At 41.9% G+C, this 17429-nt stretch overlaps 5 protein-coding genes across 7 annotated transcripts in view; 1 reads left to right on the top strand and 4 right to left on the bottom strand.

The window, feature by feature from the left end:
• Window positions 1–4103, bottom strand: part of LOC116292361 (uncharacterized) — a 42429-nt gene extending 38326 nt beyond the window's left edge. Inside the window, exons 1-4 of the mRNA XM_089038990.1 lie at window positions 4035–4103; window positions 3663–3740; window positions 3413–3588; window positions 3071–3146 (exon numbers count right to left, since the gene is read on the bottom strand). Of these exons, the coding sequence (XP_088895116.1) occupies window positions 3071–3146; window positions 3413–3484 (148 nt within the window). The 5' untranslated portion in view covers window positions 3485–3588; window positions 3663–3740; window positions 4035–4103. The remainder of the gene's footprint in view (window positions 1–3070; window positions 3147–3412; window positions 3589–3662; window positions 3741–4034) is intronic.
• LOC148905787 (uncharacterized) lies at window positions 76–1877 on the bottom strand. The gene has a single exon (XM_089038993.1). It carries the CDS (start codon window positions 1754–1756, stop codon window positions 245–247), a length of 1512 nt encoding a protein of 503 aa, XP_088895119.1. The 5' UTR covers window positions 1757–1877; the 3' UTR covers window positions 76–244.
• On the bottom strand, window positions 1760–3064 carry LOC148905786 (uncharacterized). The gene is made up of 2 exons (XM_089038837.1): window positions 2182–3064; window positions 1760–1774 (listed from the first exon to the last, which is right to left on the bottom strand). Exons 1-2 carry the CDS (start codon window positions 2965–2967, stop codon window positions 1760–1762), a joined length of 801 nt encoding a protein of 266 aa, XP_088894963.1. The 5' UTR covers window positions 2968–3064.
• A 2-nt stretch (window positions 4104–4105) lies between the features above and the next one.
• On the top strand, window positions 4106–9563 carry LOC148905785 (uncharacterized). 2 transcript variants are annotated; one of them, XR_016121531.1, is made up of 2 exons: window positions 4106–9410; window positions 9519–9563. XR_016121531.1 is itself a non-coding variant. In XM_089038989.1 (2 exons), the coding sequence occupies exon 2, from the start codon at window positions 4442–4444 to the stop codon at window positions 9209–9211; it is 4770 nt and encodes a 1589-aa protein (XP_088895115.1). In that variant the 5' UTR covers window positions 4106–4263; window positions 4372–4441; the 3' UTR covers window positions 9212–9563. The 2 variants fall into 2 exon arrangements, 1 of the variants encoding a protein (XP_088895115.1); XM_089038989.1 differs by having other exon boundaries at window positions 4106–4263; window positions 4372–9563.
• Window positions 9385–17046, bottom strand: LOC116301838 (uncharacterized). 2 transcript variants are annotated; one of them, XM_089038995.1, is made up of 9 exons: window positions 16857–17046; window positions 14189–14287; window positions 12944–13214; window positions 12688–12737; window positions 12424–12530; window positions 12042–12306; window positions 11551–11741; window positions 10880–11036; window positions 9385–9770 (listed from the first exon to the last, which is right to left on the bottom strand). In XM_089038995.1, the coding sequence occupies exons 2-8, from the start codon at window positions 14277–14279 to the stop codon at window positions 10896–10898; spliced, it is 1116 nt and encodes a 371-aa protein (XP_088895121.1). In that variant the 5' UTR covers window positions 14280–14287; window positions 16857–17046; the 3' UTR covers window positions 9385–9770; window positions 10880–10895. The 2 variants fall into 2 exon arrangements, with proteins under 2 accessions (XP_088895121.1, XP_088895120.1); XM_089038994.1 differs by lacking the exons at window positions 14189–14287; window positions 16857–17046 and having other exon boundaries at window positions 12944–13504.
• Between the last annotated feature and the right edge of the window lie 383 nt (window positions 17047–17429).

The raw sequence follows: 17429 nt of genomic DNA, 5'->3' as shown, positions 1-17429 counted from the left end.
ATGCATAAATTCACAAACTACAGGTGAATCAATTTGGTTGTGTTGTATGAAAAATTAAAGCTCTCAGACTCAATATCACAATCTAAATTTTTAATGGAGACTAGCAATATGGCTTGCTATGGTGTACTACTATGTCAAATATATATAAGAAAACAATAGAACAAGGGTCTCCTACATCATAAAGTCCATTAGATTCATATCGAAATCATGGGGTTCGTGACTTTAATCTTTATTCATAGCATACTCATTTCATTTCTTCAATTATCTCTTGAGTGAGACTTAAAACCTGACAATATATGTCTACTCCCAGTTCACTTGATTCCTTCAGTGGATCAATCCTATCCAAAACGTATGCCTTTATTAATTCTTCATTATCAAGATCTATTGGCTCAACTATCACATTATTTTCCTGTCTGGAACCTGATGGACCTTGGGCATCGTATCCATACATGGCTAGATCATCTGGCTCTTCATCCACCAATCCATGCGCTAATGGATTATTGGCATGCATCATTCCATTTGTCCACATCTGGATGGGGGACCAGTTTCTCTCTGTACGTACTCTGTGGTGATTAAAAGCCTTCATAAATTCATTCATTGCCTTATTTATTCTGGGGATAAATACCAAGTGTAGAGCAAAAAGATGGACAGCTTCATTTACTTGGAGTATTCCAGTGGATTCCATGGCATAAAAGGTGTAGTAATACAGATGGCAAACACATCTGAAAACATCTCGCCACAACCTTTCAATGCGCTGATTGTGAGTTGAGGGACCTGCTATAAAACTTCCTCTTCCTTCACCTCTAGCTTTCACCATGGCATCGCATACAAGGACATTCTCTACACCTTGATCCACTCTGATTCTTGATGGCCAGAGATCACCATCAGAATTAATTGCATTTAAAAAGAGTTCAAGAACAGTTTCTGAAAGGTTGTTTGAATTGCAACTTAAATACATTATTCTTCTGGAAAATCCATCGATGCATCCATGAATTACTAGTTTCCAACGAATCAACGAATGGTGCCCATCAAGATGCCATAGAGAGTTTGGCCATGGCACTTGATAAGTTCTTCGAGACACCAAGGCACCCCATCTCAAGACAGTGTTTTTAGGATCCATTCTAGCCATACTTTCTCTTATTCTTTGCCTTTGAATTCTGTAGCCAAGTGACTTTACGTAGCCAGCAACGTAACCCTGGCCAGTGGCTGATCCATGAGTTGACAAATATGTTTTAACTATATCATCCAGTATTTCGTCAGACAAGTCACTAAAGCCTTTCATATCTTGTAAATGAAATTCTTCTACTCTTCTGTATATTGTCCATCTTGAAACGCCTAAATATTCTGCAATCTTGGTCCAACTGAATCCTAGTGCACGAAGTTCTTCAAGGGTTTCACAAGAAATATCATACGAAGGCCTACCAGGTTTTAGAGAGCAAGTCTTGGTGGCCGCCATTTGCCCAGCAACAGTTGTAGGCGTGACAGATCCCATATTGATGTAATGTGACCAAGAATTCAACACATCTGTTAGATATTTTGACAACAACTCGAGTTCATTTCTATCACTTGGATCCACGCTGAAGCAATCACACAGTGTCCTGGTCAAACAAACAGCCATGTCAAGTACAACACTATGTGCTTCGGCAATCTCTCTATCAAATGGCTGCTGACTAATTTCCTTTGTTTTCTCGAGAATAGAGATTAAACATCTTGGAACCTCTTTCTCAAGATCTACTTTTTGATCGGTATCCGCCATATTCTAGACCACTGGGCTCTGTTTTAGGCCAGGTCGCCTTCAACCTTGTTCCTAGGCTCCCCTCTGCCCGAGGCTGTTGTAGTCGGGCCGAGAGGAAACCGGGAACGAGTAAACCTTGGGGAGGGGATTGGGGAGGGGTGGTTGAACGTTGAATAAATATGGTTGAACGTTGAATAAGGGGTTGAACGTTGAATGAATATGGTTGAACGTTGAATAAATATGGTTGAACGTTGAATAAGGGGTTGAACGTTGAATAAATATGGTTGAACGTTGAATAAGGGGTTGAACGTTGAATAAGGGGTTGAACGTTGAATAAGGGGTTGAACGTTGAATAAGGGGTTGAACGTTGAATAAGGGGTTGAACGTTGAATAAGGGGTTGAACGTTGAATAAATATGGTTGAACGTTGAATAAATATGGTTGAACGTTGAATAAATATGGTTGAACGTTGAATAAATATGGTTGAACGTTGAATAAACGAGCTGAATTGAATATTGCTACATTCGGCTTGCCATACTTTTGTAGAATCAGCGATGGTAGTATCATAAAGGCTTTTAAGGCAATGGAGTTTAAATCTGAGACACCGTTGAATTGCTTAATCCAGTACGTCAGCTCAGTTATAAAACTTTTGCCTGCTTTTCCTGATGGAACATTGAAAATATTTCTCTTGAAAAGCGTAATTTCATCATAGATATCAGTTACGTCCTTGCAGAATTGTTCATAGGTTAAGTTTCCCCAGTGTTTTCCTTTAATCTGAGAGGGCAGGACATTGAAATCAGGTAAATTTGGCTGGATTTTGCTTGAGGTGTTTTTTCCATTGTCATGAGGCGTCTCAAGAGATTCTGAAGCTGTAGTATGCAAATTTGTAGATGGTCTTGGTTGACTAGTCGCATATTCACCCTCATCATCTTCAATATTTTCAATGATTCCCGCAATTTCTTGTCTTTCCTGTGTTGAAGTTGTAATATTTGTGGAGTTTTGAGATTTTTCGATTCTTGATGCTTGGTCTCTCAAATTCTGGCATGTCAAACCAAGGTTTTCATAGCCCAATTCTTCCCAAAGCTCCTTCATTACCAGAGTATAGCCTTTCTTTCTGCCATTTTGGTTGAGCGGTTGATCATTCGAAATTATTTCTTTTGCTCTTATTTTGCACTGTAAAACATCGCTGTTCATCTTTTCTGTCCATTTGATTCGTTTTCCTTTCCTTGACATGGTGCATTAAGGCTAAAATTACGGCAGAAACTAACGGACACCTTAAGATGCCATGACATGACCTGTGTCAATTTTACACTCAAGTAAGTACATATTGTTTTACCTGTAACTTGAATAGATTTAATTATCGTTCTTCGATGTTGAGTTGAAATGAAATCGTCTACAAATGAGTAGTTTATCTGAAACAGAGATCGTACTGATATGAGCTATCAATTGTATTTCAAAAAAAGGACTAAGTTTACGATTCTGGTGATTCAGATTGCCTTTCCCACGTACTAGTGATGAATAGAAATAAGTTTCTAGATTTGACGAAGCAAGATGGTGGATTTTTTCCTTCCCGTCCACAAATGTAGCTCCACAGTCCCGTACCCTAGAATGTTATTAGCAGTGTTCTTTGAACACTTAAGAAAACGAATATTGGTGAAAGAAAGAAATAGTCCCCTACCTGAACACTGTAGTTTTCTGGCTTAACATAGACATCTGTTGGATGTGTGGAGTAATATTCTTGACAGTTCATGTGTAGACTTTGATTGACCAACACTGAACCTCCAAATGCGTGGAAATAAATCGATATAGGACAAGAAGGGCATATCAAACCAGAACAACAGAACTTGTAAGAAACTGTCAGAGAAAGGACACTTTATGAACGATATATTCTATACTTTAATACGTTTAATAATATCAAATAATGTTACCTTTAATGATGATTTGAGAACCACGCTCCACCTGATTACTGATATTATTGAGTACCTCAAAGTGAAGATATCTATAACCTGATAAAAAAATAAACAGTCATTTAAGAACCGTCATATTGTGGTCTATAGCTTCGGTACAAACATTTTTTATTTATCATGCCTTATGTGGTGTTGTTTGTACCCAAGCTAGACCAGCATGCATCCTGTTTATCGAACTACAAAAATATCTTTTGCCTTTACATGGACCTTTCTCGAGTTATCTTAAATGCGAGGTTAACATGAAAATACAAAAGAAATCACACTTTTTCTCGATGGAATTTGTGGCATTTCTTTTGTATTTCCGTGTTGGATGGTCACTTTTAACATAGTTACCATGTGTAGTAGTGAATAACAAGATATTATAATCACGTTTCACAAAGTACACTTTAAAAGTCGCATAGAATCTAGTTGTGAAGAGTTCTCTACTGGCCACTAGGGCCTGGACACGAGTTAGATACCGCTGACCGGCTCAGTAGGAGCGGCCATCTTGTTTACGTTAAGATTACGTTTTAGGACAGAACTATAATACAAGACTATTCAGCACCAGTATATCTTTATTTATGTAAGTTTTCCATTTATTATATGTGTAATCGTTTACTTCACATTTATCTATACATGATTTACTTTAAGTGCTATTATTTAGCTTAGATTTTATATATTTGTATCTTAGGACTCTATCATCGTTGTAGAATAAAATACTATCAGACATCGAGAAGCATCTCTTTCTTCATGATAGAGTCATGGTTGTAGTTGAATGTTCTGTTCCTAGCTGCACCTTTAAGACACAGGATGTCACAGACGCCGTCGCCGTTGCACTACTAAATAACCATGGGCTAGCACACAGAGACACTGCCACAACGCTCCAGGCCCCAGCGTCAAGAGGACCGAAACTAGATCGGCCGAAAGTAGACATCGGCATTTCAATAGAGGAATGGAACGTATTCGTCCGCCGTTGGGAAGTATTTCGCTCTGGCTCTGGCATAGACGATGCTTCAGCCCCATCTCAGCTCTTTCAGTGTGCTGGACCTGCATTGGGAGATAGCATCCTAAAGGCCAACCACAAGGCAACATCGGAATCCCTCGGAAATCTTCTCTCTGCTATGCGCTCACTGGCCGTCATCCCGGTTGCCACGTGCGTTATACGCACCGAGTTGCTGCAATTACATCAGGAACGCGACGAGGCATTCCGTGCCTTCACAGCTCGGGCGCGAGGAAAGGCCGAAACCTGTGCCTACAGCACACGGTGCGAGTGCGGCAAAACCGTTAACTATACAGACCACATCCTCCGAGACGTCCTACTCAACGGCATTTACGACCCCGACATACGTCGCGAGGTACTCGGGACCAAAGACATCCTGCAGAAAGCGGTGAACGACGTTATTGCCTTGGTGGAAAACAAAGAAATGGCCCGAAATGCACTCCCACCATCAACCCTCTCTGGCATGTCATCATTCCAGCAACAACGAAGAACACAACCCTCTGCGGCCCCATCACATCCAGATCAAGCCAAAGAGGCAACTTGCCCCGACTGTAAGAGTCCCTTCAAAACCTTTACAGAAGGAGCGCGAGGATGGAACACCAAGCCCCATCAAGTGTGCATAAACTGCTACAGGGCCCGAAGACGAAAGCAACGCCAAAAACCCGCCAACATCCAGGCACTAGAATCTGAGCCTATCGCCCAAATCACAACAGTCAGCGTACACAGCACCCACAACAGTCATCGGCGCCGAAGAAGACAGCACTCTCAACGCTATAAACGGGACCTGACCATAACACATAGTACAATCCATAGGCCCCCATCAACGAGACTAGAGCATCACATATTCTCCAAGGGCGAATGGAGAAGAGCTCGTTTCAGAGAACACCCCAGAGTGTCCGTCACCATCACCGTTGACGGACCAAACAACCGATCTCACAACCACTGCTTTAACAAGGAGGCAAAAATATCTGCAATCGCAGATACTGGCGCACAATCAGACCTCTGGTCCCTAGAGGAGTTCACTGCCTGTGGATTTTCCCGTGATGACTTGCGACCAGTCAGTCTTGGCCTCTCAGCCGCCAACCGCTCCCCTATCGCCATTGAGGGTGCGTTCTTTGCCACACTAACAGCAGCCTCACGAGACGGTGCCAAAACAACCTGCCGCTCGATGGTGTATGTAAGCAGCTCCGTGCGAGACATGTACCTGTCCTACGAGTCACTGCTCAACCTCGACCTACTGGGCGAGCACTTCCCTACCAGAGAGAACACAAAGACACCCCTCAACGGCATACACGTCCACGACAGCGTCCATAAACCACAACAACCCTCATCCATCAACGCCAGTAGGTTTATCAACGATGGCTGTACTACGCCACCTAATGCCAACGACACAACGTGTTCATGCCCTCTGCGCACAGCCCCACCACAACGCCCCAACGAGCTACCATTTCCGTGCACCCCGGAAAACAATGAAAGAATGAAAGCCTGGCTCCTCGAACAATACGCATCTTCAACCTTCAACACTTGCCCTCATCGAGCATTGCCCTGCATGGCAGGACCTCCAGTTGAGATACATGTGGATCCAGAGGCCACACCAAAGGCATGTCACAAACCAGCCAGCATACCTGTCCATTGGCAGCAGAAAGTCTACGAGGACCTCCTCCGCGACGAGGCACTCGGTGTTGTCGAGCGAGTGCCGTATGGGGAACCGGTGACCTGGTGCCACCGCATGGTGGTCACTCGGAAGCACGACGGTTCACCCCGCAGGACTGTGGACCTATCACCCCTTAACAAGTTCTGCCAACGCGAAACCTTCGCCACTGAGTCACCCTTCCACCTGGCGCGACGCATCCCCAAGAACACGTGGAAGACGGTCACGGATGCCTGGAACGGTTATCACAGCGTCCCACTGCGAGAATCAGATCGCCATTTCACCACGTTTATCACACCATTTGGACGCTGGCGATACACCAGGGCGCCGCAAGGCTTCCTGTCCTCAGGAGACGGATACAATCGCCGTTTCAGTGCCATCCTCTCGGAGTTTGAACGAAAGGAACGTTGCGTAGATGACACCATACACCACGACACCGATCTGGAACAACATTGGTGGAGAACGATTGACTTCCTGACCAGAGTCGGCCAGTCCGGCATCGTCCTCAACCCAGATAAGTTTCAATTTGCAGGGAAAAGTGTCAGCTTTGCGGGATTCCAGATATCGGACGCAACAATCGAACCGCTCCCCAAGTACCTGGATGCCATCCGCGACTTCCCCTCCCCAGAATCAACGACAGACATCAGGAGCTGGTTTGGCCTCGTCAACCAGGTGGCGAACTACGCACAGTTGCGAGACACAATGGCCGTATTCAAACCTTTTCTCAGCCCTCGATGTAAGTTCACATGGTCCCAAGACCTGGAGGCAGCATTTCAACAGTCCAAAGAAGTCATCGTAGAAGCCATCCGGGAAGGTGTTGAAATCTTTGACATGCAACGGCGCACCTGCCTACGGCCTGATTGGTCCAACCGCGGGATCGGTTACTTCCTGCTTCAGCAACATTGCAACTGCCCCTCCGGTATACCAGACTGCTGCCCAGGGGGATGGAAAATCACGCTAGCAGGTTCAAGATTCCTTTCATCAGCAGAGCAGCGTTACGCAGCCGTCGAAGGTGAGGCACTTGCTGTCGCTTGGGGCCTCGAACAAACACGATATTTTACGCAAGGATGTGACAACCTTGTGATAGTAACCGACCATAAGCCACTAGTAAAAATCTTCGGTGACCGCACACTAGACGAAATATCGAACTCCCGCCTGTTCCGACTAAAGCAGCGCACCCTACCGTGGCGCTTCGAGATTGTCCACAGACCCGGGAAAACCAACCACGCCGCTGACGCCACTTCAAGACACCCCTCACCATCGAGCTCCGAGAACCACTACTCACTCGGTAAACCAAGCAAACCTGACCTAGCAGAATCAGCGCTGATGTCTACAATCCGCGAAGACGCTCAAGGCCTCAGTGCAATATCGTGGTCCCTCCTAGCACAGGAAACAGCTAAAGATGAATCCCTCTGCCACGCTCTCCGTCTCCTCGAGCAAAACGGCAATATAGACAGCAAAGACCCTACCTTAACCAATCTCTCCCCAATCAGCGAATCCATCTATATCCAAGAAGGTGTCCTGCTGTACAACGACCGCGTCATTGTTCCCTCCTCCCTACGCCAAGGGATCCTCCAGCACCTCCACGCTGCCCACCAAGGGGCCTCCACGATGGAACAGCGTGCCCGTGCCATCGTCTACTGGCCTGGGCTATCAAAGGACATTCAGGACACCAGAGAAAGATGTGCCGACTGCAACCGCAATGCCCCGTCACAAGCGGCCACACCCCCTCTACCTTCGCCACCACCATCCACCCCCTTCGAAGCGATCTTTGCAGACTTCTTCGACCACGGGGGTTGCCACTACCTTGTCGTCGGAGACCGCCTCTCAGGTTGGGTAGAGGTTCTACGCTCAACAGCTGGCACCGATCTAGGAGGATCAGCAGGCCTGGTCCATCATTTACGCAGATTCTTCGCTACGTTCGGCGTCCCAGAGGAACTTGGGAGTGATGGTGGCCCAGAGTTCACAGCAGGTAACACTCAAAACTTCCTCCGCTCCTGGAACGTGCGACACCGCGTGTCCTCAGTAAGCTTCCCCCAGTCCAATGGGAGAGCGGAGGTTGCTGTTAAGGCAGCAAAGAGACTTTTAATGTCCAACACTGGTCCAACCGGGAACCTCGACCAAGACCGCTTCTTGCGTGCAATCCTACAGCTGCGAAACACGCCCGACCGCGACTGCAACTTATCACCCGCACAAATAATCTTTGGTCGGCCACTACGAGACTCACTTACCTTTGTAAGTCGACTAGAAAAGTTCTCAAACCCCAACGTCCGACCACTATGGCGTCAGGCTTGGATAGCGAAGGAAGAAGCCCTGCGCACAAGGATGTCCCGCACAACCGAGTCCTTGAGAATCCACTCGAGACCACTTCGCCCACTAACCCCTGGCGACAGAGTCTTCCTTCAAAACCAGCATGGCCCAAACCCAACTAAGTGGGACCGATCTGGCCTTGTAGTTGAATCCCTGAAGAACGACCAATACAGAGTGAAAGTAGATGGATCGGGACGGCTGACACTGCGCAATCGTCGATTCCTGAGAGCTTACACACCAGTCCACCCGACAGTCCCGCAGCAGACAGTATCCCCGCCGCCGTCCCTAGGAAGAAGCCAGGAGCAGGAGCACATACTGATACCCACAGACAAGGGACCACTTGAAGAGACCTGTGAGCTACCACAAGATGAACCATGTGCCACATCCCCAAACGTTCCTCAACCCATCGTCCCCACACTCCCCCAACCACCAGCCACCGAGGGACCACAACCAGACGTCAGTCCCCCAGAAAACCCGTTGACCCAGGCACCTCCATACATACGCCCTACACGTGACAGAAGGACACCACGGCGCTATGAACCCGAGACAGGCACCTGGGTTAGAAACTGAGTCCAGTAATTCTGACTGCCCAGTCAGAGATTCCAGGACTGGGGGGGATGAAGAGTTCTCTACTGGCCACTAGGGCCTGGACACGAGTTAGATACCGCTGACCGGCTCAGTAGGAGCGGCCATCTTGTTTACGTTAAGATTACGTTTTAGGACAGAACTATAATACAAGACTATTCAGCACCAGTATATCTTTATTTATGTAAGTTTTCCATTTATTATATGTGTAATCGTTTACTTCACATTTATCTATACATGATTTACTTTAAGTGCTATTATTTAGCTTAGATTTTATATATTTGTATCTTAGGACTCTATCATCGTTGTAGAATAAAATACTATCAGACATCGAGAAGCATCTCTTTCTTCAAGTTGGATGGGATGGTCGTGCCATTTACCAGGTCGTGTCCAGTAGACTTGATCCTTGAAGAAAGTTTGCCAGCCTTGACCAGAGGATTTCATTAGCATAGAAGCAAAACTGTTGGATGAATCTTTTTCCTTTAATGTCAACGTTTCGATGTGATACAAATGACATTTGCTGAAACTCAATACGGTTTGAATTCTGAAACGAAAACCCATTAATCTAAAAGTCAATTTTTTTAGTAATTCATCTCGTTTCCATCAATAGGCCCTTTGCAGCTATTCAATCACGTGCTGATTAATTCACTGAGAGTAAATGAATGAACATTTTGATTCCCATGGGTGAAATTTACTGGACTGCAAACAAACTTTCTACAACCTGTTTTGAGAGATCGTAATAAAACTACATTTCGTAACACACTGGATACACATGTTTTCATTCAGTTCTTTACAAGTAGCTAAAAAGAATCACCAATTTAATATAAAAACAAAAATTTTGCAGTCCAGTACAGACACGTGACCGTTAACTGCAAAGGGCCTATTGTTTTTTCTATCGATGCATCCTAAAAGCCCGCGTTCCTGCTACGAAATGAAGCACAGAATTATGGGTAATTTATTTGTTCATTACATGTTTCATTGTGGTAGCCAATCAGAAATTGCCATGTATGAATAGGACAAGACTCTGCTTTTAGCCAGGTTTCTAGGTCCACGGTGGTCGATCAAACGACTTGTGGGATGTGCGCATGCTCAAAATAGTTTCTTCAGCGTTCGCAGCAAAATGGATGGATGTGAGACTGGAGCTTGATAGAGTTAGATATGATGAATGAATAGACGAGATGGATGTATGACATGAAATAATTAAATGGGTGGATGGAGCGAAAAAGAATCAATAAAAAAATAAGAATAGATGGCTGGAATGGATGGATGGATGGATGGATGGATGGATGGGTAGATGGAGGGAATGGATGGATAGATGGATGGAATGGATGGGTAGATGGAGGGAATGGATGGATAGATGGAGGGAATGGATGGGTAGATGGAGGGAATGGATGCCGGGGTAGATGGAGGGAATGGATGCCGGGGTAGATGGAGGGAATGGATGGGTAGATGGAGGGAATGGATGGGTAGATAGAGGGAATGGATGGGTAGATGGAGGGAATGGATGGGTAGATGGAGGGAATGGATGGATAGATGGAGGGAATGGATGGGTAGATGGAGGGAATGGATGGGTAGATGGAGGGAATGGATGGGTAGATGGATGTTTTAATAAATAAAGGGCTAAATGAATGAGAATAGAAAAGTCTTACTCACGATTCGTCATCCAAGATTAGTACTCGAGAATCCAGCTTGCTGACCAACTCGTCTCCAGTCCCTTCCTGTCAAGGCCTGGTTCCTTGGCTATTCTTATCCACAATTCATGTTGACTGTTAAACATTGCACTAACAATGTACCGCCCTTGTTTCGAAACCTTTAAACATTAACAGTAATTAAACACTTCTTTATTTACCTTCGAAATTTGGCATTTAATTAACTTAGTATCTCCAGAGTGTTACTATGACAACTTATCAATCTTACTGTTACTATGACAACATATCAATTTACGGTTACTATGACAACTTATCAATTTACGGTTACTATGACAACTTATCAATTTACGGTTACTATGACAACTTATCAATATTACTGTAACTATGACAACTTATCAATTTTACGGTTACTATGACAACTTATCAATCTTACTGTTACTATGACAACTTATCAATTTACGGTTACTATGACAACTTATCATTCTTACTGCTACTATGACAACTGATTAATCTTACTGTTACTATGACAACTTATGAATCTTACTGTTACTATGACAACTGATTAATCTTACTGTTACTATGACAACCGATTAATCTTACTGTTACTATGACAACTTATTAATCTTACTGTTACTATGACAACTTATCAATCTTACTGTTACTATGACAACTTACCAATAGGTATCCCATTAATGCATGTAGTTTGACGATACCCTTTTCCTCTGCTCGCAGAAAATCAAAGGATGTCATGACTGAGAAGTCTGTTTTAGACAGGGTGTCCTCGACGTTAAGCTTCAAGACCGAATGGTTCTTTGAAGGGATTATCCAATGTCTGTGTGTGATTCCAAGTGCGTTTATGGAAGAATCTGATGGTGTAGGACATTTAAGCAAAAATTCAGTATATATTGTATAACCAGAAAATGCTATTGATAAATGAGGGGTAGAAATTTTGAACAAACTGAAGACATTCAGAAGAAAAGGCATAAGATCTTAACTGAAAACACACAGCGAGAAAATCGTAAATTGAGCGGAAAAAAGAGCAACTCATCGGCAAAAAGGAGAGAAAATGATATATTGTATACAAATATACATAAGCATGATCTGAAAATCCAAAGCAGATATTCATTACAATAACACATTGTTACAGGTGAAGAAATGTCAGTTACCGAAAGCAGCTACTTGTAGCCAACACAGCGATAATGATCGATTGACTTGTGATAAACCAATCCTGATGATATTTGTCTTGAATTCAATGCTACATTTGGCTGTTTGTTTATATCCTGTATCCATGGTGACGCTGCAATAACTAGATTGCCCTGTTTTGTTGTTGCTCGTCTTGACTGCTGCTGGGACAGCATTATTTGTTATCATTGTTATTTCATGTATGTAGACTGTCCTTTCTAGTATTAGTTCTATCCATGGATTCTCTTCCTGCAAAAAAAGAGTTCCGAAAAAAAAAAAGTTAGTGCTATCGATATCTGCTATGAAAGGCCATAGATGGAGACATAACGTATCACAGAAGAAACCTATGTAGTAATCATGACTTACCTCTTTAGTAATAAAGCAAGTGTTTATGTCATGATCGAGAGCCAAATGGGACGAAGAGCCATTTCCGACGCTTGATTGGTTGGTAGATTTTAAGAACTCCACGTTAACTGTTGACGAACGGTCTATTTTAGCCACAGAAAAAAAAAAAGAAAGAAAGAAAGAAAGAGAAAGAAAAAGAAAAAGAAAAAGAAAAAGAAAAAGAAAAAGAATAAAAAAAAAAAAAAAAAAAGAACGAAAATTCAAGTGGGTTGGAAACATCATCACCTGAAGGTCGTCCGCAGTTGATTCTGAGTTGTCTTTTGTGGTTTGTTTCGCTGTTAACAAAAGTCAAACGAACAAGTTTAGTAGACGGGTACGTTATTAAAAGCAATGTCACAACCCTGAGACATCCATAGAAGTTGAGACGCCGTACGAACTTCAAACCTAATAAGCATATTTTAGAAATCTTCAAAATCATGCATGTTATTATATCGAGCATTGTCGTTAAATACAGTTGAAGTTTTTTTTCAGTCTTTATTACCTGTCTACAATCGTCGAACAGTTGAACAATGACGTCTCGTTGCCATGGCAATGCTCGACGACAAAGACTTTCTCCCTGTGTCTGATAGTCGAAAATGGCACAGTCCGAGGTTCACCAGGAAGATCTAACATCCTACAGGCTACTATTGTTTGTTTATCTATTAACTTCTCGCTTTGTTCGTAACCCACGTAGACACGCAGAACACCATGAATGGAATCCCGTACCCATAAAACACCTTGGTTAGGTGTGGCACCTCCTGCTAGAAAAACCTCTGTAAAACAAGATGAATAACAGACCTTATTAACTTGGGCGTAATGTTTTCCCATCTCATACCACGTGTTGATTCTCTTGAGAATAAGATTCTTTGTTTGAGTGGTGCCAATATTCATGTGTCTTCTTATGCGCAACCGTTAAACAAAGAAATGATACTCTAGGGAAGGACACATGGTCTTGAGAATAAGATTCTTTGTTTGAGTGGTATCCATATTCAAGTGTCTTCTCATGCGCAACCGTTAAACAAAGAACTGATACTCTAGGGAAGGACACGTGGTCTTGAGAATAAGATTCTTTGTTTGAGTGGTATCCATATTCATGTGTCTTCTTATGCGCAACCGTTAAACAAAGAAATGATTCTCTAGGGAATGGCATGTGGTCTTAAGAATAAGATTCTTTGTTTGAGTGGTATCCATATTCAAGTGTCTTCTCATGAGCAACCGTTAAACAAAGAAATGATACTCTAGGGAATGACGCATGGTCTTGAGAATAAGATTCTTTGTTTGAGTGGTATCCATATTCATGTGTCTTCTCATGCGCAACCGTTAAACAAAGAAATGATACTCTAGGGAATGACACGTGGTCTTAAGAATAAGTTTCTTTGTTTGAGTGGTATCCATATTCATGTGTCTTCTTATGCGCAACCGTTAAACAAAGAAATGATACTCTAGGGAAGGACACGTGGTCTTGAGAATAAGATTCTTTGTTTGAGTGGTATCCATATTCAAGTGTCTTCTCATGCGCAACCGTTAAACAAAGAAATGATACTCTAGGGAAGGACACATGGTCTTGAGAATAAGATTCTTTGTTCGAGTGGTATCCATATTCAAGTGTCTTCTCATGCGCAACCGTTAAATAAAGAAGTAACACGTAGTCTGAAATGAGAAAGGCGAACGAATGATAGAAAAAAAATATAAAAGAACGATTGAGGAATGAGAATTGTCATTCATTTTAAGGTTGACTAGCAGTTACCTCCAGCATATGCATATTGCCCTACTATCGAGGCTTGTAACAAAGCAAGGAGTAGTGATAACTTGTATATCAAGTATTTGTACAAGACCATGACGTGATCTAAAAGTGGAAAAATACAACATGTCAGTATACCTAGAAAACGAACACCTTTCGAGCAAGCTTCTTGTTGCAAAGTATAGAGCCACTCAGCAAAAAACTCGATCCGCATATGCCGTCCACAAGCGTCGTGCGAGAGATCCGGCTTTATGGACTTACTGTGACGAAAAGATGTGTGAATGACGTCTCTCTCATGAATACGAAAAGCTTATTACACACGATTTATTGGAAGAGTTTTTTGCTGAGGTTCAGTAAGATTAATCTGTTTTAAAAGCTTACATGATATAAAGAGTAGAGCGTAAATACTCAGCAATATGCCCATGAAAAAATGTTACGATTTAGCGCTACAACCTAGCACTTGTCGCACTTTGAAGTAACCTTCTTCGTGCTCTACTAATATATATATACACGACTTAAGTAAAAATTAGCTGTCGCACTTAAAATCAAGCATCCTGAATGCAAATACCCTGGTACATAAGTACAGCTAGTGTCAATAAATTGTCAATATGACTGAACATCTAATACCTTCATATGACAGCTTTGCGTTAATATCTTGGAATTAATTAGGACATTGTGTACGTTTGAGATTGATCGGATGTTTGTAGGATGTAAAGTGGACAAATATATGAAATGAAGCTTTTGATGAGCTCTTATGCCATATGGTTGCTACGAATAATTTAATTTCATGTATAATTGGATGTTTGTATGCCCATTAGTGTTTTTATAAGATGACAACTTTCAAAAGTATCTATGCTGTTCTGCCTGCAGGTGCGTTGCAACCAATAGCTGACGAGACAGTCAACATTTTTATTATTCGATTCGGTCATAATCACTGTGATGTCATAGTCATAAAGTTTTTCTCTTCTCTTCACTTGCTTTCCTTCTGTCGTTTTACTGCCCGTTATTCTTCTCTTCTCTTCACTTGCTTTCCTTCTATGATCTTTTTACTGCCCGTTATTCTTCTCTTCTCTTCACTTGCTTTCCTTCTATGATCTTTTTACTGCCCGTTATTCTTCTCTTCTCTTCACTTGCTTTCCTTCTATGATCTTTTTACTGCCCGTTATTCTTCTCTTCTCTTCACTTGCTTTCCTTCTATGATCTTTTTGCTGCCCGTTATTCTTCTCTTCTCTTCACTTGCTTTCCTTCTATGATCTTTTTACTGCCCGTTATTCTTCTCTTCTCTTCACTTGCTTTCCTTCTGTCGTTTTACTGCCCGTTATTCTTCTCTTCTCTTCACTTGCTTTCCTTCTATGATCTTTTTACTGCCCGTTATTCTTCTCTTCTCTTCACTTGCTTTCCTTCTATGATCTTTTTACTGCCCGTTATTCTTCTCTTCTCTTCACTTGCTTTCCTTCTATGATCTTTTTACTGCCCGTTATTCTTCTCTTCTCTTCACTTGCTTTCCTTCTATGATCTTTTTGCTGCCCGTTATTCTTCTCTTCTCTTCACTTGCTTTCCTTCTATGATCTTTTTACTGCCCGTTATTCTTCTCTTCTCTTCACTTGCTTTCCTTCTATGATCTTTTTACTGCCCGTTATTCTTCTCTTCTCTTCACTTGCTTTCCTTCTATGATCGTTTTACTGCCCGATATTCTTCTCTTCTCTTCACTTGCTTTCCTTCTATGATCTTTTTACTGCCCGTTATTCTTCTCTTCTCTTCACTTGCTTTCCTTCTATGATCGTTTTACTGCCCGATATTCTTCTCTTCTCTTCACTTGCTTTCCTTCTATGATCGTTTTACTGACCGTTATTCTTCTCTTCTCCTTCACTCCTATCTCTTCCTTGCTTGACTATTCGTTTTTCATTTTCTCTTTACTTCGCTTCCCTTTTCTCACCTTTTCTTCTCTTCCCTTATCTTCTATTATTTTCTTTTCTATACTCTTTCCTTCTCTTCTCTTTTGTCATTCCACTCTTTCCCTAACTTACAAATATGTTTTACGCGACACAAGACCGAAAATACAGAAAATACAGTATATGTAGCTAGCTCTTCTCTTCATGATGTTGCGGAATCGCACTTATTTTTTAATGCAAAGCCAGTATTTAATAAATCGGAACGGTTCGAAACACAGTTTTTCTTAATAGGTCAACATTTAAGGCACCGCTGATAATTAAACACAAACCCACCGATAGATCAGCAAGCTTAATATTATTCCCAAAACTGATGATTACAATAATGTGCCAGCTGTAAAACAATTATCATCAATGCAATGCTTGCAAGCACTCATAGGAAAAATACTTTGTAACGATAAATATAACAGAAAAACTGAGCAACAGCAGGCAACAGTGAACTGAAGATATAAAAATCACTACATCCGCAGTAGTAGCTCAAAATAAGAAGCTAATTTAGCACTTGTAGTCACATGTATTTCAGTTGTCAGGTTAGTTATTATTGCATGGCCTTCCTTGTTCCGTACAGTTGTAATAAACTTAATTTATTTCGCAAACTTCATTTTTCTTTCTTTCGGGTTTTCGATGTTAAAAAAATCTAATCAGAGTTTTGATATTTTTCCGCACGCGACAAAATAATTTTCTTCTCGATTATCTGCACCTGCTAATGAAACTCTCTATAATACCTGTGTACGATGGGCGTCGAGCTTGTCAGTCCTGATCGAGTTTACTGATTTTTATCCAAGAATAGGATAAGAACTCAAGCCAGTATAAGGTGATTTATCACCTTAGTTCAAGAGGATTGAGTAAGGCAACGGTTCCGCTTCTCACTTCTTTTTATCTTTAGTAAAAGTCATTCTGTAAATTTTTGACTGGATATTTGCTTACTTAGCATACCAATTAACTAACCTGTAATTAGTTGCAGTTATTAAACCGCAAAAGGGTTGCTAGGCAATGGCAATGTCAACATGTCATTCCATTCATGACCGATACAGTCTTTTTTTTCATTTGAAGTTTACAGACTTCATCTGATCAATACCAAAACTGCGCGCAAAAATGAAGGATAAATTAGAGCTAAATGTGACAAAATCTTTGAGTGATCGAGGTTGCGCGATCTTCTAATTATTCGTGGCGATGGTACAATATGTAAACCGCCTTTTTGAAAAAATATTCATACAATATTTAAACAACGCCAACAACAAATAAATATAATGAAATGTGCAATTTACTTTAATTTAAAAAAAAATAATGATAAAAAT

This window comes from Actinia tenebrosa, unplaced genomic scaffold (assembly GCF_029948245.1).
Source record: "Actinia tenebrosa isolate PJP-AT-01 unplaced genomic scaffold, QUT_ActTen_1.0 PGA_scaffold6__47_contigs__length_16458017, whole genome shotgun sequence".
NCBI classification, from domain to species: Eukaryota; Metazoa; Cnidaria; class Anthozoa; order Actiniaria; family Actiniidae; genus Actinia; species Actinia tenebrosa.
This window is presented reverse-complemented; position numbering and strand designations above follow the sequence as displayed.

Coding starts and splice junctions, on each gene's coding strand:
- LOC116301838 (XM_089038994.1), bottom strand. CDS start 13,332: ATGAATATTGGCACCACTCAAACAAAGAATCTTATTCTCAAGAGAATC. Junction 11,742..12,041: donor GCTACAAGTAGCTGCTTTCG/GTAACTGACATT, acceptor CTACACCATCAG/ATTCTTCCATAAACGCACTT. Junction 11,037..11,550: donor CATTAATGGGATACCTATTG/GTAAGTTGTCAT, acceptor TAATGTTTAAAG/GTTTCGAAACAAGGGCGGTA.
- LOC148905786 (XM_089038837.1), bottom strand. CDS start 2,967: ATGTCAAGGAAAGGAAAACGAATCAAATGGACAGAAAAGATGAACAGC.
- LOC148905787 (XM_089038993.1), bottom strand. CDS start 1,756: ATGGCGGATACCGATCAAAAAGTAGATCTTGAGAAAGAGGTTCCAAGA.
- LOC148905785 (XM_089038989.1), top strand. CDS start 4,442: ATGGTTGTAGTTGAATGTTCTGTTCCTAGCTGCACCTTTAAGACACAG.